This window comes from Anolis carolinensis, unplaced genomic scaffold (genome assembly GCF_035594765.1).
Source record: "Anolis carolinensis isolate JA03-04 unplaced genomic scaffold, rAnoCar3.1.pri scaffold_7, whole genome shotgun sequence".
NCBI lineage: Eukaryota > Metazoa > Chordata > Lepidosauria > Squamata > Dactyloidae > Anolis > Anolis carolinensis.
The window spans coordinates 2,237,901-2,264,637 of NW_026943818.1; the positions used below are offsets into that span (position 1 = coordinate 2,237,901).

The window sequence follows — 26,737 nt, forward strand, 5'->3', positions numbered from 1 at the left end:
AAAAGGAAATGTAAGTGGGGTTAATAGACTAGGTCCTGCAGATGCTGGCAACTCCTCTCCTTTCAGGGCTTGCAATGGCTGTTGAAATTTATTAATGTTGCAGCAGTTTTAGCTTTACTGGGGCCACCCAGGAAGGTCCAGATCCGCTCCTTTCTTTCCCCCACTACTGAGTCCATTGACTGCAAACTAATTTCGCCCTTTGCATTCAGTTTATGGCAACTGAAGGAAGCTGACAAGAAATGAGGAAAGTGGGAGGAAGAGGAAAACCATACAGCAAGGGTGAGCATTAAATCAGAGTCAACTTGAAGGCTCAAAATAAAAACAAAAATGTTCTGATAATTTTTTTCCTGCTCTTGAACAATTTACAAATACTATGCTTACTAGTGGAGCCTCCGGTGGCTCAGTGTGTTAAAGTGCTCAGCTGCTGAACTTGCAGACCGAAAGGTCCCAGGTTCAAATCCCGGGGAGCGGCGTGAGCGGCCGCTGTTAGCTCCAGCTCCTGCCAACCTAGCAGTTCGAAAACTTGCCAATGTGAGTAGATCAATAGGCACTGCTCCAGCGCGAGGGTAACGGTGCTCCATGCAGTCATGCCGGCCACATGACCTTGGAGGTGTCTACAGACAACGCTGGCTCTTCGGCTTAGAAATGGAGATGAGCACCAACCCCCAGAGTCAAACATGACTGGACTTAACATCAGGGGAAACCTTTATCTTTACCTTTTATGCTTACTAGTACAATCTCAGGTAGTAGAAGCCAGGTCTCCCCTGTGATCAGATTTTTTAATGGCTATTTTTGTTTCTCAGCATATTGTTTGAAACTGAGAACCCACAACCCTCTGGGGTATACGAATGGTAATGATAGCAATTATCAACCCAATCGGGAGACAATGGCACTTTCTGTGTACAGATGGACCTCACAGCACCACATTGTACTAACCCGGTAAGGCTGTGTTGATAGACTGTGAATGCACTGATTCTTTGGGGCAACAACAGTGCAAGTGGCGCTTGAAATGAATCAGACAAAAAACACACTCAACGTGCCAGTCTGAACGTATGACCACGGAGAAGAATAAACAAGATGCAACAATCCAGAATGGCTGTTGTCTGGAAAGGAGCTCAAAATGGATAAGTTACCCAAAGTGCAATATATGGCAAAAAAGAAGATCCTGGTGATTTTATGTTTGTGTTTCACCCCCCCCCCCCCCCCTCAGGCTAAGAATTTAGTCCCACGGAACAAATACATGCAAACCTATCAGCCTAAACAATTATTCCTTTTGGTTTGCAATAAAGTAATGGGCAAAATATTGGGAGTGGAGAGGGTTGAGCTGCTTATCTCTGTAGCACAGGCTACAGATTTGCACTATAGGCTTTATAATGGCATTTGAATTGTCACCATCCTGCTTGTTAAACATCCCCCAGTTTTTCAAAATTCAGAACACAAGGAAGAAAGGGAAAAGGCCTTGTGACAACCAACGTGGTTAAACCAATCGGTCAAGCCTTTAAAGGCATCAGCACCAACAACACAGAGATAAATATCCGAAAAGACTTCCAACAGGCAATTCTTGACTTCTGAAAAGGGCAAACCAAAACCAGGAACCCATCACTTTTGGAAAGACAAAGATGACAGGCACACTGGTGCTATTGCTGCATCCATCAGTAAGACTGCAATGAAAACATCCCTTCATTGAGCAGAACTTAAATAGAAACATAATTCAGCCTGAAAAGCAAGCAAAGTGACGATCCCTGCTCTGCAGGGATTTCTGACTTGATGCAGCTGTACTGTCCTTAACTGACCCAGGCAAGGTGGGAGGCGGATGCTCCTAGTGAACAGCAACCAGGTCCTACCATTGGGAAGAGGAAGACATTCACCATTGTCCAAGGCTGAGAGTGAGTGACTTGCCCAAGATCACCCAATGGCCAAGTGAGGATTAGAACTCAGGTCTCTGGAGCCATTGTCCAACACTCCAGCCACAACCATGTGGGTTCTCTATTATTATTATTATTATTATTATTATTATTATTATTATTATTATTATTATTATTATTATTATTATGACACAGCAAACAAGATAGACATGCTGGATTTCGTATCACAAAATCACAAGTCGGACACTTCCCATGTCTCTAGGACTGTGTGATGTATTTTTGGATGATGTGTGCAGATCCCAGTAGGGTGGCCTTTTGCAGTTGGCAGATCGTAATTTTGTCAATGTCTATTGTTTCCAAATGCTGGCTGAGATTTTTTGGAACGGCACCCAATTATTATTATTATTATTATTATTATTATTATTATTATTATTATTATTATTATTATTATTAGGTAGCTGTGAGTTTTTTGGCCTATATGCTCCAGTAATTCTTTCCTGACGTTTCGCCTGTATTGGTGGCAAGCATCCTTAGAGGTTTGTTCAGAGGTCTGTTGGAAATGAGGCAAGTGGAGAAGGCTCAGGCAAAAGTAAACTAATTTCCTATAGTTTGTGTTTTCTTCCTCATTACAGTAGAGTCTCACTTATCCATCATAAATGGACCGCCAGAACATTGGATAAGCGAATATGTTGGATAATAAGGAGGGATTAAGGAAAAGCCTATTAACATCAAATTAGATTATGATTTTACAAATTAAGAAACAAAACATCATGTTATACAACAAATTTGACAGAAAAAGTAGTTCAATACGCAGTAATGCTATGTAGTAATTATTGTATTTACGAATTTAGCACCAAAATATCACAATGTATTGAAAACATTGACTACAAAAATGCGTTGGATAATCCAGAACGCTGGATAAGCGAGTGTTAGATAAGTGAGATTCTACTGTATTAACTTTTGCAATCTCAACCATACCCTGACGTTGCTTGGCCATGCATGTCCCGGATTTCAACAGTGAAACACATTGGAGGGTAGGTAATTAGAAATACCAATTCGTTCAAAGTCACTTCATGTCTATTTCCAGGTGAAGACTAAAAGATTCACAGCGTCCAGGAACTTTCTGTGGATGAAAAGGACCATTTGGATTGTAACAGAAAGGTTTGAGAGTTCAAAATGTAAGCCACGTTTCAGGGCAGAAGGGCCAGGCCACGGAGATGACTCAAAGGCCGTTCCCATCCATATTTATTCACTAACATCTGCAAACACTATTCTAAAGTAGCCCTTAATCTCTTCAGGAGAGCACTAGAAGGAAGCAATTGTCCTATTTTCTTCCGATGGCAAAACAAAAGAAATCTACCCAGATTTCCTTTGCATTTGGAGACAAAGACAAAAATCCCCTTAAGGCAAGATAAGCTTGAAGTCCTTTAACTAGGTTTTAGTCATACTTTCTATATATATATAGATATAGATACACACACACATACCGAGTGTGTATATGCGTTTTCTCCTGACTTGGCAACTCAAGATTTGGCCATATGTTTCTGAGCTGAGAATCCACCCAAGCCAAGTTTCACTATTAAACAAAATATGTTTCCCACCCAACCTCTTAGGACTGATTTAGTACACATGACTGAGTACATGCTTATTGGCTTTGTGAAGTAATCTTCTAAACACTGGAATTCCAAGGAGGAAGAAATCACATGAAACCAATACTGGTTTCCCAATTGACAAAGCTTCTGATGGTGAAGCTTCTTTTGATAAGGTGTTTCATGATGGTCCAGAGCCCGCATTTATTCCTTATCCTCTATCCAGGTAGATATTTTGAGCAGCATGGGCTGGGGAAGTATGTTGAACCAAGCCAAACCAACCAAGCCAAAGTAACTGAACTGGCCGAAGGAAAACGGCTTAAACAGATCCTACCAACTACCCTAGCATGTGCAAACAACAATATAGATCTATATGTTTGCCCACACAAATGTAAAATATAAGAAAAATTCTGCTGAAACATGTTTAACTTGTTTTCTGTTTGATGTATGCCTTCAAGTTATTTCTGACTCATGGCAACCCCAAGGTGAACCTATCGCAGTGTTTTTTACTGAGTCATTTCTGCCTCTGGCACCATATTTCATGTTAAAGAATCAATTTCTAGGAATGCATCCTACTTTGTTAACTGAAGTACAATTGTACTTTCAGATCTGACAGTGGATAAGAATGGCTATGCATGTGTCACATTCAAAGCCTGTCTGGGAAATTGCGGTTGCTGTATCTCTACATGCAGACAGTCCCTACAGTTCTTGCAAACTGCATCCAGCCTTTCCCAAAAAGGTCCTCTCCAAATGCCTTTGACTAGAACAATTCCCATCAATCAATGTATCTCCCTGGAAGGCCAGATCTATTATCAGTGAAATGTGGAAATCCCTCACGGATAACAGAAAAACTCTTCATAAGGCAAAAAAGAATTCATCATGGCCTTGCTGATAAACCTGTTTTATGAAATGCCATCTTGCTGTTGTTTCATTATTTGTTTGTAAAACTAAATATAGCGGCAAAAATATATATGTGCCATTTTGCAATTTCCTTTGTGTCTCGTGCTCTCTCTGGCAAAGAACGCTGACCTTGCAAAGTCAACCAGAGACATTTTTCCACATGAAATAACAACTTTAAACACCTCTTCTTTCATGCAATCTATGTTGTTATTAGTGCAGCAATAATTAATTTAATTAATTAATACAAATACCACGTAATTAATACAAATACCACTTAATACCTCTTAATTAATACAAAGCTTAGGATGCCAATTAGCCTGTTGCAGGAGTAAGGAATGCAATAGCAACTGGAACCTTCCCATCACTCAAAAATGAATATGAAAATATTTCCCTAACCATTACTTCTCATACTATGGTGGACAGGAGGTCAAATTCAAATGAATCTGCCTCCCTCCCTTTCTCTCTGCTTGGTTGCTATGATCTCTTTAGTAATCTCTGCCTATTCCTTTAAGCTGATTGTATTTTTACTTTTAATAGAAGCGCCTTTGGGTATATATAGCTGGGTAGCGCCAACATAGAGATGAGCAGACCAGGAACAGCAGAAACGGCGTTAGATTGTCTAACCATGGCACATCAAACGCATTATGGCCTACGCTGACTGGCAGCACTTTCCCAAGTTTTCCAAACCTATTGATTCAAAAGAAACAGCCAGGTGTAGAATCAAAGGAGGGGACACGGGAGAAATGAGGAGTTGCCCTCCTGCTTCTGACTATTTGGTGTCTTATCCTGGTAGAACTGAACTGAAGTAGGGTTATATCTTCACTGCAAAATTATAGCAATGTGACACAACATCAACTGCCATGGCTCCTGTGATGGAATTCTGAAATTGTGTAGTTTTATGAGATATTGACCCCTCTCTGTCAAAGAGCTCTGGTGCCATAATAAATGACTACAAGCACGATTACAAGGCAGTTTTCTTTTGCTCCCGCACATAGCCCAAAGAGGGCACCACCATAAATAACATGGCTGGCTGCAGCCATCTTCAAAACGTATTGCTGTGTAACATAAACAGCAAGGTGGTGGTTCATTCCAACAAAGACGGCCCTTATTCCAGACTTTGGAACCACAGAGATTCATAATTGCACCTGAGAGCAAGAGGTGGATGTTTCCCATTATCCGCCCAGCAATGAAGGAAGTTTTGTTTTAACTGCTCCACTCTCGCTGCTCAACAGCTCTGCTCAGGAGCTCTCATTATCTAAAGGAACTGCAGCAATGTAATCTGCAACCATGGAGACATCCAAAGGAAATCCAATGAGGTCACATCCTCATCAAGTCTCCTTGGGTAAAAGAGATCTTTTGAGACACAAAACAGAAATCTGTGCATTTCCCCTCCATAGGAACTCCACTGAAAGGTCTCTTGCAATTGGCAAGAAATCAACAAAGCCTGTCCTCACAAAACACTTCCACTGTCTCAGAGGCAGTGGAAAAGAATATGGTCATTGCCAGGATTGACATCTTAAGATTATTGCAGGCTCTAAGATGTGAGGGACAAAGCCTGAGACCTAAAGAAGCCCCTTTGGATATCATGAGAGGCATATCGAATGGCTAGATGGTCATCTGTTGGGAGGGATCAGAACGGGCCTTCCTGCCTGGCATTGTACAGCATTGAATATTTGCTGACCTTGTTGTTGTAGCACTTTATCTGTTATCTTGAGTTTACAACTTATAACAAAGTGCACTTTAGCTAGTCTATTATTCAACTTCGCTGTTTTTAATTCCATGTTTCATTAAGTGTGTTTTTATTTTCATAGGTTAATGTTTAAATTTTATAATTGGTGTATGTTTTGTTTACTGATGTATTGTTTATTGTCACTGTTTTTATCTGATATTATCTGTGAGCCGCCCCGAGTCCCCTTCGGGGGAGATGGAGGCATTGTATAAACTTATTATTATTATTATTATTATTATTATTATTATTATTATTATTATTGTTCACCGCCGTGAGACGAGCCTACTGGCTGTTAAGAATTGTGGGATTTAAAGTCCAAAACCCTCAGACGGCCGAAGTTTGCCCATGCCTGCTGTAGAAGAAGCAGGGCCATTTCCATCAGCATAGAACGGCACAGCCTTGCTGCTTGGATTGAAACTCCTCACACTGGAGATCTGCCTGATCCTAAATGGAATTTGAGGGTGATTTAGTTAAAAAAAGATGGAGCTGGAAGAGGTGGCCATTTTATATCCTTCCAAAGATAACAAACAGTATTAAAAACTGTTGCAAAGAGATCGTCAAGCAGGAGAAGGATGGGTAGCACAGTGGCGTGCCATAGAAGAAAAGATGATTTGGGTCTGGAAGACCTTTTTGGGAAATGACTGGCGGCCAGGCTTCAGGGCAGGACCCAGTTGGTAAAGACTGCATGACGAGGCATAAATACAGAAGTGGCATGCTCCAAAACAGTCCTCAGGAGCCTTGCCTCCTTATGGGCAAGGCATTTCTTCCAGATCTGCTCTTTCCAAAGGTTTTATTATTCTGAAGGTCATACAAAGGGGAGGGAAGCCCCAAATGTTGTGGTGTCACGACAGGAGATGCTGCCAGAAAGGCCCGAGAAGCAACCAATGAACGAAGGAATGAATGCCCTTCACCCACCAGCCGGGAAGAAGGGTTCTCCCAGCGATGCTAAACCGCATTGCATTGCCACCTGGCCTCATCGTCGTCAACAAATCCCTCCATTTTAGGGTTGCCAGGTAGCAGGTCTTCCATGGAACCTGGAAAAACTGATGGCAGAGGAGGATGTGCTGCTTTCAGTGTGCGTTCTCTCTCTCCCTCCCTCACACAGGTACTGCCTGGCATTTGCACTTTGCAGGGATTGCAACCAGCAATGCAAGCAAGCTCCTCCTGGGGCGGGGAGGGGGGACGCCAGGGTGACGGGGACTGCACTGTTCTTACAGAGCGAGCATCTTGCTGGCGGACGTGCCGTGCATTGCTAATACATTTCCAGGCACTGACACCGCATTTATATGCGGCCGACAGAATCGGTCCCCATTCTGTTCCTCTCTTATTGATTTTTTTTTCCTTTCTGCAAACCCCACAAGCACCGAGAGAAGCCCAAGATGTGGGAATAAGACACAAGGATGCCGAACGTTGCATCATCCTGGAAGGAATTGCAGGAAGAGCTATAGGAGAAAACTAGCAATGGGCAATTGAAAATTATTGCTATTTGCCTCATTTCCAATACACCTCACAACCTCTGAGGATGCCTGCCATGGATGAAGGCGAAATGTCAGGAGAGAATGCTCCTGGAAAATGGCCACACAGCCCGGAAAACTCATGGCAACCCTATTACTATTTGCTTCTCCCTGCCTCCCCCTTTTTATCCTTCTGATATTTTTCTCCTCTCTTGAGATTACATAATATAGGGGGGTTGAGTGTTGGGCTTTGCTAGCACACTGAGGATGCAAAGCTGCTTCTTTCACATTCTCCTTGAAAGCTGCCTCCTTTCCTAGCCGACAGGGTTAACTTCCCAAGGCCATGAGCAACTGTCCTCTAGCAACAGAAGGAAGAGGAAGCAATGAAAGGAGATTCTGACCAGCCTCAGTTCAGCAATCCCAGGATGGTTTAGAATCAAAACCATTCAATCACTGCTTGCCTTTAGGATGGGGAGGCACAGCACAACATAACAAAACCACCATCCCCATCCTTCTATCTTCAGCCCCGGAACAAATGGCTCCTTTCGTGCCATAAATCCAAAGATAGTGAATGGAATGGAATGGAGTTTGGGCCGGCTTCTGGATTATGATTTTGGCTATACTTGCAATGTCTAACGGTCTATGTATTGCATTGACATGCAATTTTTTATGAGTTTGTATTTTTATATTTTTATAATAATAATAATAATAATTTTATTTATATTCTGCCCTCTCTCCCCACGGGGACTCGGGGCGGATGGCAACAAACAAAAAGAGCAAACCTTCAATGTCTCAATACCACAACAAACACAAATATAAACATAATAACACACAATAACCCAACATTTAGAAACACATTCTAACCTGACACCTTACATTAAATAAACCATAACCTTATCATGTAAATTATATCTGACCTAAATCAAAAACATTGAACATATATTTAATGTGGCACTGAATTATTGCCAATTTGGAAGCCACTCCGTGCTGGGTAAAAATGCAGTCAATAAATAAATAAGAAATATGTGTGTGCGTGTTTTCCTCAGATCCACCCTCCCTGCAGAAGGAAAAGTAGAAGGAAGCGTAGGCAAGCTTCTCCCTAAATCTAGAATGGCTGTTGCTTATTTTTGGTTTTCTGAATTCAAATCCAAATAGGATTCGGAAATAGAACCCAGGCAGGCACATTTGTAAAAAAAAAAAAAAAAGCCATCTCTGATGCCTGCTTAGGGAGGGAGGGAGGGAGTTAGGGGTGGGTTGCCAGGGAACACCGGCTGTCAATCACTGGTCTCCCTCCCAGGGTTGGCTCTGCAAGGCGGTGCTGGCACCAGGGAGCATCTGCAATGGATGGATGGATGGATGGGGGCGAAAGGCTTGAAGGTTGGAAGCATTAGCATCCATCCTCTCCATCCTTTGCATATTTCCCTTGCCACCAGGGGGATTCTGCATTGAGAAAGCAGGCTGATTGATGCATGAGAATGAACCCCAGCCTGCTTGGAGTGCAACCCATTGCAACATACAAACACATACAGATATAGAGATAGAGATATATGTACACTGACCTGCCGACGAAATTCTCCAGGACGGAGCTCTTTCCTGCGCTCTGCCCCCCAACCACAGCGATCTGGGGCAGGTCCAGGTTGGCATTCTGCCCGATGGCGGAGAAGGCATCCTGAAGCCGGTTGACCAAGGGAATGAGGTCTTCCATCCCTCGGTTCCCCATGGCTAAGCCCGCTTAGCAGCTCCAGGGAGCTCTCTGGCTTGCAAAACGAGAATGAATGCTAACCTAATAGGGACCCTGCCTTGCAATGGATGCTTGGGGGGCTCAAGGCCACACCAGCTCCCCCCAGGCCTGCAATGGGGCGCCAGGGGGCTGCTCTGCTGGCTGCTGGGCCCCTTCCTTCCCGGCTCTCTCTGCCTCCCACTTAATCCAGGCTTGCCTCCTCCTCCTCCTGCTGCAGCAGCGACTGGCTCCAAATCCAAGAGAGGACAAGGGCGCTGTCCCGCCTCTCGCCGCCAGAGGGAGCCCAGTGCAGGGTCTCAAAGCGCTTCCTGGGAAATGTAGTTAAACAGACAAAACTCAGAATTAGAATCATAACATCATAGAATCAGAGAGCTATCAGGCGTTATACCACTCTCCCAGAACAAACTGTGCAAATAATCCAGTCCAATGTGGATTTTATACAGCTGTGTGGAAGGGCCTGTGTTGTCCATGGCTTTCATGGCCGGAATCACTGGCTTGTGAGTTTTTCGGGTTGTATGGCCATGTCCCTGCAGCATTTATTTATTCATTTAAAACATGTATATTTTGCCCTGCTCACCCCAAAGGGGACTCAGGGCAGAGCACAACATATATACAGCAAACATTCAATGCCGGACCATTAACTAAACCATACATACTGTATATGTAAACACTAAAATCATCTAAAAAGGTAAAGGTTTCCCCTGACGTTAAGTCCAGTCATGTCTGACTCTGGGGGTTAGTGCTCATCTCCATTTCTAAGCTGAAGAGCCGGCGTTGTCCATAGACACCTCCAAGGTCATGTGGCCGGCATGACTGCATGGAGCGTCGTTACCTTCCCGCCGGAGCAGTACCTATTGATCTACTCACATTGGCATGTTTTCGAAATGCTAGGTTGGCAGGAGCTGGAGCTATTGCTGCACTGCCACAAAGGCTTGGTCCCACAGCCAGGTCTTCACCATCTTTCTAAAGGACAGGGAGGGGGCTGTTCTTTCTCCCATCCTGTACATTATTCCACAGGTATATATACACTCCACTGGCTTAACTTCCAAGAGGACCTCTGAAGATGCCATTAGCCACAAATGCAGATTAAACATCAGGAGAGAATGCTACTGGAACATGGCTAGACAGCACGAAAAACTCATAACAACCCTGTGATATCTCCGTTTCCTTCCTCAGCAAAAATAATTGGCCCTACTGAAACTACAAGACTTGGCTTAATTACAAGAGAGAGAGAAGGCATCGATCTGTTAGTAACAGAAATGGGGGGCGGCTCTAGTGTGCCTTTCGGATCCCCTTCAAGATCCCATTTGCACCAAAACCCAGCCACAGCTTTCCCTTGTTTTGCAAGGGCTTTTCAGAAGGGAGAGACGCAAATGTATGTTGACATAGCAACAACGGGATTTTGCTCCTTGTTGCCACAAGGAAATCTGTGCAACATGGCTGTTGTTGTTTGGCTCATGCATCATCTCATGGCATGAGGTAAGTATCTAAGATCAGACGTCAACCTGAGTTGAGGTCCAAAACACCTGGAGGGCCGAAGTTTGCCCATGCCTGATACATACCCTGCTTTTTCTCTCCACAGAAGAGACTGTGAATTGTGAATTGATAGTCTGATCCTTACTCTTTTGATTCAGAAGCAATTTTCCCATTATCCATTAGGCTTTGCTTTGAAACCTTATGTATGCTTGCGAGATTTGTTATTGACTCGGGTTTCTACAGCATTTTCCAGCCTGCCTATAGCCCTTTGGTCGCAGTGGGTTGGCCTGTGAGTTTAAACAAACAGACCCCTTTCAGGGATGGAGCCAAGGACTATGAACTGCCAACAAACCCACGCTGCTGATGCTCCTGGCTCACAGAAAATCCCCCACTGACTGCCTCAGATGGTCAGTGGGCGGACCAATGTGCTGCACATCGTACTTTGACCTATTGAGCTGTGTTGCAAATTATCAATTTCTCCTCCCGCACTCACTCCATTCCCACCTCCCACTTGCACAGAATCTGTGCCTTTGTTGTATTTTCACAGCTATGAGAAAGGAAAGGAATGACTGGAGTTAATCAGGAGTTGGTTCGTTCTCCCACCCTGGACATTATTCCACAGGGATGTATACACTCTACTTGATTCACCATCTCTATGCACATACTCTCACTAATTGTCTTTGCAGCTGCAAGTCTACTCAATGCTAATCAAGCTTGCTAATTGCAACGTTCACACTTGCTTCAGACAAAGGTTCATTCTCCCACTCTGACATTCCACAGGTATAATATACACACCCCACTTGCCTCACTAGCAACAAACTCTGAGGATGCCATTGGACATCTTAGCTTTGGGTAGGGTGGCCAATGGGGTCTAAGGAGAGCCACAGCAGGCTTCCCAAATCCGCTGCAGGTGCCCTCCCCCTTTTCCGTAGGACATTTACCATCTGTGGCAGGTACTTACGATTCTCCAGAAACATAAGAAGAAATCGACTGTTTGCCATCTGCTTCCCCTTCTCACTCCCCCTTTAGCCGTTTATTCCGTTCCCCTGGTCCCAGCCGTGAACAGATGGTCCCTCCTGCGAGGGAGGAAGAAACCGAAACCCCCTCCTTAAATGCAAGTGCCTAAGCGGAGGCCTAATTGGAAGGATGAGGGAGAAAGAGGAGGAGGTGACAAGAAAGGGACATCATTGTGTCTCCCGGCAGAATCAATAAAAGGTTTACAGAAAACCTATTTACACTGATAGACACCTACATAAAAAGCTCCAACCACCACCCAGGTCAAAAAACAAGCACAATAAAATCCTTTGACAGGCTGTGCAAATAAGATCTGCAAAGCCCACATCCTCCAAGGTGAACTGAACCACCTAAACTGGGTTTTACAGGCCAATGAGGATGTACTGTATAACTTTTTTTATAACTTTCCTGTGTTTCAATCATGTTTTATTAAGTTGCTATTTTATCTCTATATGTTAGTGTTTAAAATTTTATAACTGTACTTGTCTTTTGCATTTGATGTGTTTTATTCGTTATTGTTTTTACCATGTAAGCCGCCCCGAGTCCCTTCGGAGAGATGGTGGCGGGGTATAAAAATAAAGTTATTATTATTATTATTATTATTATTATTATTATTATTATTATTGTATTCCACGACAGACATTAGAAGAACTGCAAGACCAAGAACAAGCCATAAGAATAAAGACAAAAATCAACCCAGAGAGATAAGAGTATCATACATCAAGGGTCAGGTGGTCCCTGGCCAAAGTTATCCCTGGTCAAATGGGCCCTGGTGAAAGTGGTCCCTGGTTAAGGTGGTCTCTTGTCAAATGGGCCCTGGTAAAAAAAAAAAAAGGTTGGGAACTACTGATCTAATCCAAGGCCTGCCAAAGAAACCATGGAACAGGAGCAAAGAGAAGAAGCTGTGTCATTGTTTGACTTTTATATGAACAAGACTCTTTCTGATGAGCAAGTGAAAGCTCAGTTAGTGCAAAATCCACAGACTCAATTGCCAGATATATATTTCCTGTGGATATACAGTAGAGTCTTACTTATCCAAGCTAAACAGGCCGGCAGAACCTTGGATAAGCGAATATCTTGGATAATAAGGAGGGATTAAGGAAAAGCCTATTAAACATCAAATCAGGCGATGATTTTACAAATTAAGCACCAAAACATCATGTTATACAACAAATTTGACAGAAAAGGAAGTTCAATATGCATTAATGCTATGGGTAATTACTGTATTTACGTATTTAGCACCAAAATATCACAATGTATTGAAAACATTGACTACAAAAATGTGTTGGATAATCCAGAACATTGCATAAGCGAGTGTTGGATAAGTGAGAGTCTACTGTAGTGTATTTACAAATTTAGACCCAAAATATCACGATATATTGAAAACATTGACTACAAAAATGCTTGGATAATCCAGAACCTTGGACAAGCGAGTCTTGGATAAGTGAGATTCTACTGTAATAATATAATATATTGTATATACATATAAGGTAAAGGTTTCCCCTGACGTTAAGTCCAGTCGTGACCGACTCTGGGGATTGGTGCTCATCTCCATTTTTAAGCCGAAGAGCTGGCGTTGTCCGTAGACACCTCCAAGGTCATGTGGCCGGCATGACTGCATGGAGCACCGTTACCTTCCTGCTGGAGCAGTACCTATTGATCGACTCACATTGGCATGTTTTCGAACTGCTAGGTTGGCAGGAGCTGGAGCTAACAGCAGCCGCTCACGCCACTCCCGGGGTTTCAACCTGGGACCTTTCGGTCTCCAGCTCAGTGCTTTAATGCACTTCGCCACCGGGGCTCCTCGTATATACATATAATATTGATAATATTATAATGTATTACGATATAATACTGATAATATTAAATGTAATATTACTAATAATATTACAATATAATGATATAGTACAATATAAAAATTTAATGTTAGTATCGTACTATGCTAATAATATAATGTATTGTATGTGAATTTAATTTATAAGTTGCTCTGAATCCCCTTCAGGGTGAGAAGGGCAGCATATAAATGTAGTAAATAAATACAGTAGAGTCTCACTTATCCAACATAAACGGGCCGGCAGAGGGTTGGATAAGTGAAAATATTATATAAGAAGGAAGGATTAAGGAGAAACCTATTAAGCATCAAATTACATTATGATTTTACAAATTAAGCACCAAAACAACAAATCAATAGAAAAAGCAGTTCAATACACGGTAACGTAATGTAGGTAAAGGTAAAGGTTTTCCCCTGACGTTAAGTCCAGTCGTGACCGACTCTGGGGTTGGTGCTCATCTCCATTTCTAAGCTGAAGAGCCAGCGTTGTCCGTAGACACCTCCAACGTCATGTGGCCGGCATGACTGCATGGAGCGCTGTTACCTCCCCGCCGGAGCGGTACCTATTGATCTACTCACATTGGCATGTTTTCAAACTGCTAGGTTGGCAGAAGCTGGAGCTAAGAGTGGCCGCTCACACCGCTCCCAGGGATTGAACCTGGCACCTTTCGATCTGCAAGTTCAGCAGCTCAGCACTTTATTTATTTGCTACATTTATATGCCGCCCTTCTCACCCTGAAGGGGACTCAGAGCGGCTTACAAATTAAATTTACATACAATATTATATTAGTATAGTACAATATTGGTAATAAATTACTATATTGTACTGTATCAATATATTGTAATATTATTAGTACTATTAAATGTAAAATATAATATATAATTAATATTATATTGTATTATTAGTATTATATTGTATAACACACTTCACCACCGGGGCTCCGGTGTAGTAATTACTGTATTTACAAATTTAGCACCAAAATATCGCAATGTATTGAAAACATTGACTACAAAAACATTGACTACAAAAACACCAACTGCGTTGGATAATACAGAATGTTGGGTAAGTGAAAGTTGGATAAGTGAGACTCTACTGTAATAAATAAATAAATAAATAAAAACAGAACCTGTCAGAAATATGAAATATGAAACGGGTATAGTGTAGGCCGAAGCCTGTTCGAGTTAGAGGCCCTGAGGAGAGTGAGTAGGCCGAAGCCAGTTTTTACCTCAGTGAGGGAACGCCTCAGTCCGTCTGAGGTAAACCTGTATGTGTTGTAGTTATTGTAAATAGGTATATATTATTGTAAATAGTGCAACTATATTATTTTACTACAAGGAAAAGCCTCCTATGGAAGATATAACACTGGTCTGTGTGTTTTTGTTCCTCAAAGAGGGCGCAAGGGCTCCGGGCCTGTTACCTGTGAAGAGCCTTTGCACAATGGCGGTCTTTCCAGGGCGTGAAGGAGGGGGCGTGGCCTGCCGGGAGGGGCGTGGCCTGCCGGGAGGGGCGTGGCCTCTCCTCCCTCCCTCCCTCCGGGCGATGGCGGCGTGACCTGCATGAAGGGCCCGGCGCTCCATCTCCCAGGCCCGGACCAGCAGCGCCGGCTTCTCGTTCTTCTTCTCTCCGGAGGAGAAGGAGGAGCCTCCAGTCATGTTTCCCCAGCAGCAGCAGCAGCAACTCCAGCAACACCTGCTCCAGCTCCAGCAGCTCCTCCAGCCGCCCCCGCCGCCCCCGAGCCGGTAAGCCCTTGCACTCGAGGCCGGGGATGCGCGGCCTACCACGTTCAAGCATCAGTATTATTATTCTTATTCTTAGGTTTATTTATACCTCGCTTTATCTCTCCCGAGGGGGACTCAAAGCAGCTATGTATCTATTATTGGTATTGGAATTTATTATCATCATCATCATTATTATATAATATTATTTTATGTGTTATTATGTTTATATATATATATACAGTAGAGTCTCACTTATCCAAGCTAAACGGGCCAGCAGAAGCTTGGATAAGCGAATATCTTGGATAATAAAGAGGGATTAAGGGAAAGCCTATTAAACATCAAATTAGGTTATGATTTTACAAATTAAGCACCAAAACATCATGTTTTACAACAAATTTGACAGAAAAAGCAGTTCAATACACAGTAATGTTATGTTGTAATTACTGTATTTACGAATTTAGCACCAAAATATCACGATATATTGAAAAATTGACTACAAAAATGGCTTGGATTATCCAGAGGCTTGGATAAGTGAGACTCTACTGTATATATATAATAATAATAATTTTATTTTTATACCCCGCCTCTATCTCCGTAAAGGGGACTCAAGGCGGCTTACATGGGGCCAAGCCCGAATAAAAACAATAACAATATAGAACACAACAATAGACGAGACATGCACAACTAAAATTTTGAACATTCCCAATAAAAATAAATGACAAAATTTAATAAAAACATGGATTAAAACGGAGAGGTTGTAAAAGTAGACTGGGTAAAGTGCACCATATAAATATTGTATTATATATATGTATGTATATATGCATATATATATGTATATATGGATTATATATACATATATATGTATATGGAGGCTTTTAAGCAGAGGCTGGATGGCCATCTGTCGGGGGTGCTTTGAATGCGATTTCCTGCTTCTTAGCAGGGGGTTGGACTGGATGGCCCATGAGGTCTCTTCCAACTCTACTATTCTATGATTCTATGATTCTATGATATATGCACACATACATATATACCTATATACATATATACAATATAATTTACAATAATATATAATATTATAATATATTGTATATGCATATTATATTAATAATATTATTTTGTTATACAATATAATACTAATAATACAATACAATCATATTAATTATATATTATATATTGCATGTAATATTATTAATAATTTTACAATATATTGATATAGTACAATATGGTAATTTATTGCCAGTCTTGTGCTATGCTAATAATATAATATTTGTATGTAAATTTAATTTGTATGCTGCTCTGAGTCCCCTTTGGGGTGAGAAGGGCGGGATAGAAATGTATTAAATAAATAAATATATTTATTTATATATACCTCGCTTTATCTCTCCCAAAGGAGACTCAAAGCGGCTTGACATAAAAGAATCAGCATACAATTGAAAATACAGAAATATTATTACAGTATTATTATTTATATCCCACTCCCAAAGGAGACTCAAAAGCAGCTATGTATCTATTATTATTATTATTATTATTATTATTATTATTATTATTATTATTTATACCCGGCATTAACTTTCCCAAAAGAGTGTTAAAGCAGCTATGTATCTATTATATTACTATTATTATTATTTATACCAGGCTTTATCTCTCTCAAAGGAGACTCACAACGCCTAAGTATTTATTATTAGTATTATAATGTATTATTATTATTATATTATTATATATTCATACCCCACTTTATTTCTCCCGAGGGGAACTCAAAGTGGCTATGTATCTATTATTGGTATTGGAATGTATTATTATTATTATTTAATATTATTTTATATATTATTATGCTTATATTTATTTATACCCCACTTTATCTCTCCCAAAGGAGACTCAAAGCAGCTTGACATAAAAGAATCCGCATACAATTGAAAATACAGGAATATTATTATTATTATTTATACCCCACTTTATCACTCCCAAAGGAGACTCAAAAGCAGCTATGTATCTATTATATTACTATTATTATTATTTATACCAGGCTTTATCTCTCCCAAAGGAGACTCAAAATGCCTATTTCTTATTAGTATTAATGTATTATTATTATTATATTTATTTATACCCCGCTTTAACTTTCCCAAAGGGGACTCAAAGGAGCTATGTAGGCTGGTAGGCTGTTAAGACTTGTAGGAGTTGAAGTCAAAACACTTGGAAGGAGGGCCAAGGTTGGCCCATGCCTGGTCTAAATGCCAAGAATTCTGAGGCTAGCCTGTCTTGATGTATGTTTTAATGGTTTTATTGTTTATATTGGTTTTATTGTATGACTGGTTATTAAATGTGACATTGGCCTGTTCCCCATGTGAGCCGCCCCGAGTCCCCCTGGGGGAGATGGGAGCAGGATATAAAAATAAAGTGTTGTTGTTGTTGTTGTTGTTGTTGTTGTTATTATTATTATGTGTCGTTGCCCGTCTTGCTGCCCCGAACCAAGTGTTTCCTTGTTTTCTGATCCTTCTCCCCATTCTCCCTAGAGGTGTGACTCCATCTCCGCAACAACAGATGCTCAATATGCGGGCAACCGGTCAAGCCTCACTTCTCAGCGCCAATCCCATGCTTCAGCGGGCCCTGCTCATCCAACAAATGCAAGGTACTTCTTATATGTTGCTTTTTAAAACTCCTTTATATTTGGATCAGTTAATGTTGAAGATGCTGATCGCCATATGCCGGGATCCTTGGAAACTTTGTTAGAGGAGAAGGGTCTTTTTTTAATTGTTTGTGTTGCTGAGGAGGGTTTTAGTTAGGATCTCCCCAATCTACACAGAATTATCATTAATACTTGCACTGATAATATTATCATTAATACATCCATACACAATATTATCATTGATACTTCTGTACACAATATTATCAATACCTCCTCACACGATATTATCACTGATACATCCATACATGATATTATCACTGATACATCCATACACGATATTAGCATTAATACATCCATCCAGACACAATAATAACATTAATATTTCCACTCACAATATTATCATTACTACTTCCATACGCATTATTATCATTAATGCATCCACAACACAATAGTATAATTAATACTAAATCTTTTCTGGGTTCATATTAAGAGAAACTTCCACCTAGTTTGTGTTTTTATTTACTTCTAAGGCATACCTGACCTGGTTGTTTGTCCATGTACATATGGTACGTTTTGAATAAAATATCTGCTGAAACATGTTGACCTGCTCTACCTTTTTATTTATTCATTTATTTACTACATTTATATCCCGCTCTTCTCACCCCGAAGGGGACTCTGAGCGGCTTACAAATCAAATGTACATACAATATATTATTACCATAGCACAATATAAGTATTAAATTACTATATTGTACTATATCATTATATGGTAATATTATTAGTAATATTACATTTAATATATAATATATCATTAATATTATTATATTGTATTATTATTATTATATTGTATAACATTATAATATTATTATTTTTTGTGATGTAGGAACCCATCCTTATTATTTCCATATTGTTTTCTTTCTTTGGTACCAAATTTTCTGTTACATACATCATGCCCAGGGACATATCAATTCATGAACTGAGGTGTTCTTAGAAATACACACACATTGTGATTATATAATAAACTTTACATAAATGAAACGCCATTTTTTTTGCCTTTGGTGCATTGTTTTTTGTATAGATGCCTCTTCCGGTCTTTTGAAGAGTGGCACTTCTTTCTTTATGGGCCTGGTTGTTCTGGTGTTATGCAATGAATGGATAATCATGTTACCTCTGTAATAAAGAACGGTCTGAGGAACTGACCGTTCCCTGAAGCGTCCTGGTTACCTGCAAGGTTTGGGTTATGTTTCAGAACACTTGATGCCCCGATACCTTGGTATCTGAGGAACAGTGTGAGTTAATAATTCAGCAGGTGGTGCAACCTGCAGTTAAATATTTTTTTTCTCTCTCTTCTGTATCTAAACTAGAAGTATGTTTCCTAGAGATGCTATAACTTGGAAATGTTACTTTTGGACTAAATCCCCCAGAATCCCTGACCCACTATGAACAGTGTTGCTGCTGGCTAATGCTTGGAATTAGTCTAAAAATGTAATGTTTCCATCCTGTGACCTCAGCCAATAAGCTGCACCAGCTCCATGTAAGGTGGCTGCCATCCCATCCTTTACTTACTGTTATTTTCTTCATTTGTTTTATATTTTAACTTGTTTATACCTTGTTTTTTGGGCTTGGCCCCATGTTAGTCACCCCGAGTCCCTTTGGGGAGATGGTGGTGGAATACAAAAATAAATTATTATTATTATTATTAGTAGTAGTAGTAATGCATCTTCCAACTCAGGGGTCCCCAAACTAAGGCCCGGGGGCCAGATGCGGCCCTCCGAGGTCATTTACCTGGCCCCCGCCCTCAGTTTTATAATATAATATATTGTATATACATATAATATTGATAATAATATTATAATGTTGTACAATATAACACTAATAATAATACCATATAATAATATTAATTATATATTCTATATTACATATAATATTACTAATAATATTACAGTATAGTGGTATAGTTCAATATAGTAATATATAATGCTAATATTTTGCTATGCTAATAATATAATATATTGTATGTACATATAATTTGTAAGCCACTCTGAGTCCCCTTTGGGGTGAGAAGGGTGTGATACAAATGTAGTAAATAAATGCAGTAAATAAATAAATAATAAATAAATAAATTTTAGACTTAGACTCGCCCAAAGTCTGAAATGACTTGAAGGCACACAACAACAACAACCACAACAACAACCCTAATTAACTTGACTATCTCATTGGCCAGAAGCAGGAGCACACTTCCCATTGAAATCCTGATCAATGTATGTTGGTTAAAATTGTTTTTATTTTTAAATATTGTATTGTTCTTTCATTGTTGTTGTTGTTGTTGTTTTTGCACTACAAATAAGACATGTCCAGTGTGCATCGGAATTTGTTTGTATTTTTTTTTCAAATGATAATCCGGCCCCTCAACAGTCTGAAGGATTGTGGACTGGCCCTTGTCTTAAAAAGATTGAGGACCCCTGTTCCAACCCTTCTAATTGCCATCCTACCCTTCTTAGGCAATTTCAGCAGTGTGTTTCCTGTATCTATTAAAATTGATTTTATTGCGGGGTAGCCTGACGTTTGAAACCATTTGGTTGGGGTCTGTGCGTAATAATGGAAAGCAGGTTTGAGAAGTTGTATGAGACAAGCAAAGCCTCGTAGTAGAAATCTATCTCCCAGCACAGAGATGTGATTGTCTCACTTTGCCACTTTGCATGGTGCCATGGCAGGGCCATCGGGATCCGGTTCTCTCTATTCTCTATACTCGGTCCCCACACCAATCGTGGCAAGCCATGATGCCAATTTTAGGCAACTGGTGGCTATACCAAGCTGTTGTTTGCATCCCCATAACAAAACAAACACACACAATTATGAAAATGATTGGTTTCAAGGGAAATTTTGGTTATAGGTTTGCCCATTTGGGACAAGGGTGATATGTATTCAGTTAGCCATGATCGTTTAATTGAGCCACTTGTCCCCGAGCGTTGGTTTTTGCATAAGTGGTGTGGTCTTCTCCCTTTCCCCGTTTCTCTCTGACTTCTTTAGGCAGCTTGAGAGGTTTCAATATGGCAGCCGCCCCAGTGTTGCAGCAGTTCTTTCCCCAGGCGACAAGGCACTCCCTTTTGGGTCCTCCTCCGGTCGGGGTCTCCTTGAAGCCCACTCGCTTGGCTTTCCCCTCTCTGCCTTTTCAGTGGCAGAACCGAACTTTCCGTAAGGTGAGTTGGTGGCCTTCTCTGACCTTCTTGCCACACCTTATATGCTGACCTTTTGGTCCCAAGTCCCACCCTGCCATGGAAATGTTTGTGATGTTCTCTTCTTGACCCCGGCAGGACTTTCCAAGGAATCCTGAGAGGAAGCGAGAAGCAGATTCCTCATCCTCTTCTACTCACGGCCAAGGAGCAGATGAGGCAGGGCCTCATCCGGACGTTTCTGATCACAAAACGGACCCCAAGCAGCCTTTAGACCAGAGTTGTCCTCAGTCTTCAGGTAGGAGAACACCGGAATGGTTGAAAAACAATCTATGTTTTTATTATATTATTATATGCTAATAATATAATATTGTAAAGATAAAGGTTTCCCCTGACGTTAAGTCCAGTCATGTCTGACTCTGGAGGTTGGTACTCATCTCCATTTCTAAGCCAAAGAGCCGGCGTTGTCCGTAGACATCTCCAAGGTCATGTGGCCACTGGCATGACTACATGGAGCGCCGTTACCTTCCCGCCAGAGCGGTACCTATTGATCTACTCACATTGGCATGTTTTCGAACTGCTAGGTTGCAGAAGCTGGAGCTAACAGCGGGCGCTCAAGCCGCTCCCGGGATTTGAACCTTGGGACCTTTCGGTCTGCAAGTTCAGCAGCTCAGCGCTTTAACACACTTTACGACCGGGGCTCCTTTATTATATTATATTACTAGCTTTGACCGGCCACGCGTTGCTGTGGCTTTTGGGAATGATTACTTGGGCAGGTGGAATAGCAGTGAATAGCCTTGTAGCGTCAAAGCCTGGTCGTTTTCTTCTTATGGGAATCCTTGTTTGGTTCGGCTGTTGCGGTTTTTGGGCTTTTGTTGGCCCTGTGATTGTGTGTGTAGTGTAATTGTGTTGTATCTTATTGGAGGCGGGGGTGATGGATTGTGTTGCAAATTTTGGAGTTTGGGGAGTTTGGGGTTTTGTTGTTTTGTGCGTCGCCGTGACACCAAAAGCCTTTTATATGTAGAGATTATATGCCAATAATATAATATTGTATGTAAATTTAATTTGTAAGCTGCTCTGAGTCCCCTTCAGGGTGAGAAGGGCGGGATATAAATGTATTAAATAATGATAATACAGTAGAGTCTCACTTATCCAACATAAATGGGCCGGAAGAACATTGGATAAGCGAAAATGTTGGATAATGAGGGATTAAGGAAAAGCCTATTAAACATCAAATTATGTTATGATTTTACAAATTAAGCACCAAAACATCATGTTTTATAACTAATGGATAGAAAAAGCAGTTCAGTACATGATAACATTATGTAATAATTACTGTATTTATGAATTTAGCACCAAAATTTTGCAATTTATTGAAAAATCGACTACAAAAACATTGGCTACTAAAAGGCAAACTGCCTTGGATAATACAGAACCTTGGATAAGTGGAGCTTGGATAAGCGAGACTCTACTGTAATAATAATATGTAGGTTCCATATTGTGATGAACCATGGGCCTTGTAGTCCTGCTCAGGACATTGTAATCCCTGATGAAGATGAAAACTTGGGTTTTTTACCTTCCCAGTCTGAACTGGATTCCTCTCAGCCAGATCCTTTCCAGGCAGATCTGGAAACCTTGCACCTGCAAGAAAGTTGTGCCCCAGAAGTATGTCAAACAACCCCAGAGCCTACTTCTCCCGTGTTCTTGCGCCGGGAGTTTTGTAAACAACAGAGAAGTTTGGATTCAGCTTCGCGCAGGAGTGCGAGGATAGCAGCTAAGAATGTTGCCAATTAACATTGGTTCTCGTGAGAATCTTTAAGGAGTTTAACATCTGGTCTCAGAGTTTAGCTTTCGTTTCTGATTCCCAGAGAACCGCTTTGGTGAGAAAGTTGGACTCTATATAGGTGTTTTGCCCGCGTAGCAACTTCGCGGAGTCAATTCGTCAGCCTACGGAGCGAGTTGTGTCTGGACAGCGCGCTCCGATTCAAGCCTCGCTTCAGCTCAAGCCTTGCCTTGCTATCCAGCCTTCGCCTTGCTTCCCAGCCTTTGTTTACCTACGGACTTTGCCTTGTTTCCCAGGACTAATCCTTGCCTTGTTTCACGGATTTTACCAAGTTATTCCACGGACCTTGTTCTTGTTCTTAGTTACCTTGTTCCACGTTCAAGCCTTGTTTCAAGTATCAAGTTATTTCCTAGCCACGCTCAAGTTTTATGGACTAAGGACCTTGTCATCTCCCCTCACTTTGCTTGGCAAAGTGAGTGTTTCGGTTATTGGATTACAACTTTGGACCTTAATATTTCTTATTGGACATTGCTTTTTTGGACTAATTCTGACCTTTCCTGAAGGGTCTAATTCTGGACTATTTTCTATACTTGTTTTTATTAACTTTATATATTCCTACAATAAAGATATTAGTTAGATTCTGGCCTCTGTGTATGGTTATTGGTGCCTCTGCCGCCTGGGTCGTGACAGTTTGACTCCGCCACCCATAAGCACCAACTAACCGAGGCCAGGATGTCTACCGGAGCCGCGCCGGCTGGACAGCCGCTCAGCTACACCATCAGCAAGGACGAAGTGGACCGCATCCGTGACAGACTCAACGCGCAGGATGGAGAAATAAAAGGGTTGAGGGAGCGCGGAGTTCGCCTCCCGGCCATGGCGTTGCCTACCAAGTTTTCTGGAGAAGCTGCTAAGGTTCATGTTTTCCGCCGCCAATGTCAAGCTTATCTAGAGGCCCGTGATGCCGAGTTTCCCCAAGAAGACATCAAGGTGGCGTGGGTCTACAGTCTTCTAGACGGACCAGCGGCTAGCTGGGCGACGGCCCTGTTTGATCAAGCCTCCCCCCACCTAAGTTCAGCACAACGCTTCTTGGATCACCTTAAGGAGACCTGGGGAATCGAGGACAATTTGGAGGCAGCCGGTCACAAACTCCGGCGCCTCCTTCAAGGAGACAGACCCATGTCTCAGTACATAGCCGAGTTCCGCGTGCTGGCCCACAACACCGGCTGGAACGATGTAGCCCTCAGAGGACAATTTCGGGAGGGTCTCAACATTGAAATGCTGGAAGAAATCTCCAAGGTGGATCCTCCCCAGACCCTCGAGGCACTCATTGATCAATGTTTACGGGCTGAAGTCATGATTGCCAACAGGAAACAATGGGTTCGAGGCCAGGGCGGTAGAGCCGGGGCAAAACCCCCCGCTCCCGCCAGTGTTCAGCCACGTCCGGTGTGGAGACCCCCGCCGCCAACCCCATACCCCAGAGGAGGCGAGGAGGTGCCGATGCAGTTGGGCAATGTGCGTCCCAGACTAGATGCCGCCGAGAAGGCCCGTCGTCAACGCTTGAACCTCTGCTGGTACTGCGGGAACGGGGGCCACTTCGCCAGAGAGTGCCCAGCCAAAGGGAAGCCTGCCGCCCGTCTTGCAGCGGCGTCCTCCACGGAGTCGAAGGCGTCTGAGCCGACTGGCACACAGCCGGCGGGGGAAGCCAACGACCGGGTGTAGAGAGGCTCGCCAACCCGGTCAAAAAATCCATCCAAGAGCCGCCAACCGGGGTCCTGTTCCTTCTCGTGGTCACATTATGGTCAGCAAAAAGGGGACCCGTCATGATCCACGCCATGATAGACTCTGGAGCTACCAACAATTTCATCGATAGAGAGTATGCCGACTCTCTGGGATTACAATATCATGATTTCAAGAATGCCCGTGTGGTGCAAGCCATAGACGGCCGTCCCCTCAAGACGGGCCCCGTAAGCCAGTGGTCGGAACCCACCAGGATGTGGATAAGGGAACATATGGAAGAGATTTCCTTCTTTGTTACCGAGGTTCCCCATTTCCCTGTGATTTTGGGAATTCCATGGCTGACACTCCACGACCCTAACATCTCTTGGTCCAACAGAGAACTGCAGTTTGCTTCACCGTACTGCCAAAACCATTGCCTCGTAGCCAAGGTATGCCATGCCACAGACTCCGAGCCCATCATCACCTTGCCAAAGAAGTACTCCGAGTATTGGGATGTATTCAATGAGAAAGAAGCCGAAAAATTACCCCCACATAGACCTTATGACTGTGCCATTGACTTGGTGGAGGGGGCCCCGATCCCGCGAGGGCATCTCTACTCCCTGACTGAACCAGAGCAAGAAGCTCTCAGGGAATTCTTAGAGACAAACCTTCGCAAGGGGTTCATCAGACCCTCTCAATCCCCAGCCGCCTCCCCAGTGATGTTTGTGAAGAAGAAGTCAGGGGAATTACGCTTGGTGGTGGACTACAGAGCATTGAACAATATCACCAAGCGGAACAGCTATCCCCTGCCCTTAATCTCGGATCTACTGGACCGACTTCGAGGAGCCAAGGTCTACACCAAGCTGGATCTTCGGGGGGCTTATAATCTAGTTCGCATCAGAGAAGGGGACGAGTGGAAGACCGCCTTCCAGACTAAATTCGGATTATTCGAGTCCCGAGTTATGAATTTCGGTTTATGCGGAGCTCCCGCAACGTTCCAGCATTTTGTCAACGATATTTTTCAGGACTATCTAGACAGATTCTTGATAATCTACCTGGACGATTTTTTGGTGTTTTCCAGATCACAATCAGAACATGAGAACCACGTCAAAATGGTGTTGCAACGACTGCGGGATCATGGACTTTATGCCAAGCTAGAAAAATGCGCTTTTGATCTACAAGAGGTAGATTTCCTTGGCTACCGCATCTCGCCTCTAGGGCTTTCCATGGATCCAGCCAAAGTTTCAGCAGTATTGGAATGGCGGGCGCCAACTAACAAGAAAGAGGTGCAGCGTTTCTTGGGGTTCGCGAACTACTACCGCAAGTTCATTCCAGATTTTGCCCGCTGGTCCGACCCCATCACTAGCTGCATCCGTGGAAAGCAGCCTTTCCGCTGGACTGATCAAGCAGAGAAAGGGTTCCAGCAACTAAAGAAACTATTCACCTCCCAGCCAATTCTACAGCACCCAAATCCTGGAACCCCTTTTGTGGTGCAAGCGGACGCCTCTGATGTGGCAATTGGGGCTGTACTCTTACAACCGGTGGGAGATCACCTCCACCCCTGTGCCTTTTATTCTCGTCAACTAACCACACCAGAGAGGAATTACACCATTTGGGAAAAAGAACTACTGGCCATAAAGGCAGCCTTTGAAACTTGGAGACATTGGCTAGAAGGGGCCAAATTCCCCATTGAAGTCCACACTGATCATCGTAATCTAGAACATCTAAGAACTGCCCGCAAACTAAATCAGAGGCAGCAACGTTGGGCTTTATTCTTTGAACGTTTCAACTTCCAGATCCATTATGTGACCCCAGCTCAAACCAAGCAAGCAGACGCCCTGTCACGTAAACCGGAATACGCTGCAGGACGCAAGGAGACCTTTGAATCCCAACTGCTACAACCTGAGAACTTTGCCACGCTCACAGTGGGGAACACCAAATCCAGTCCCATTGGTTCAACTTCCCCTACTCCAGGACCCATCTGTGCTCAAGAAATCAGGGCTAGTCAGCAAGCAGATGCCTGGGCGCAGGACCAACTTCGCCAAGGTCTGCATTTTCCCTTTTCGCTTAAAGATGGGCTGCTCTGCTATAGAAATCATGTTTATATCCCACCCGGACCGGGCA

At 42.5% G+C, this 26,737-nt stretch overlaps 2 protein-coding genes across 13 annotated transcripts in view; one reads left to right on the top strand and one right to left on the bottom strand.

Moving 5' to 3' along the window:
* The window catches only part of dnm1 (dynamin 1), a 134,956-nt gene extending 125,379 nt beyond the window's left edge, over positions 1–9,577 (bottom strand). For 3 of the 12 annotated variants that reach the window (XR_010000116.1, XR_010000115.1, XR_010000113.1), the window contains exon 1: positions 9,097–9,573. Coding sequence is in view for 8 of the 12 variants with exons in the window: in XM_062959423.1 (XP_062815493.1) it covers positions 9,097–9,257 (161 nt within the window). In the remaining 4 variants the exon portion in view is untranslated. Of the gene's footprint in view, positions 1–9,096 lie in introns of all 12 variants that reach the window. The other 9 variants (XM_062959423.1, XM_062959416.1, XM_062959422.1 and 6 more) reach the window with 7 other exon arrangements.
* A 5,536-nt stretch (positions 9,578–15,113) lies between these two features.
* Positions 15,114–26,737, top strand: part of ciz1 (CDKN1A interacting zinc finger protein 1) — a 28,454-nt gene continuing 16,830 nt past the window's right edge. Inside the window, exons 1-4 of the mRNA XM_062959834.1 lie at positions 15,114–15,339; positions 17,829–17,944; positions 20,972–21,141; positions 21,256–21,412. Coding sequence (XP_062815904.1) covers positions 15,251–15,339; positions 17,829–17,944; positions 20,972–21,141; positions 21,256–21,412 — 532 coding nt within the window. The 5' untranslated portion in view covers positions 15,114–15,250. The remainder of the gene's footprint in view (positions 15,340–17,828; positions 17,945–20,971; positions 21,142–21,255; positions 21,413–26,737) is intronic.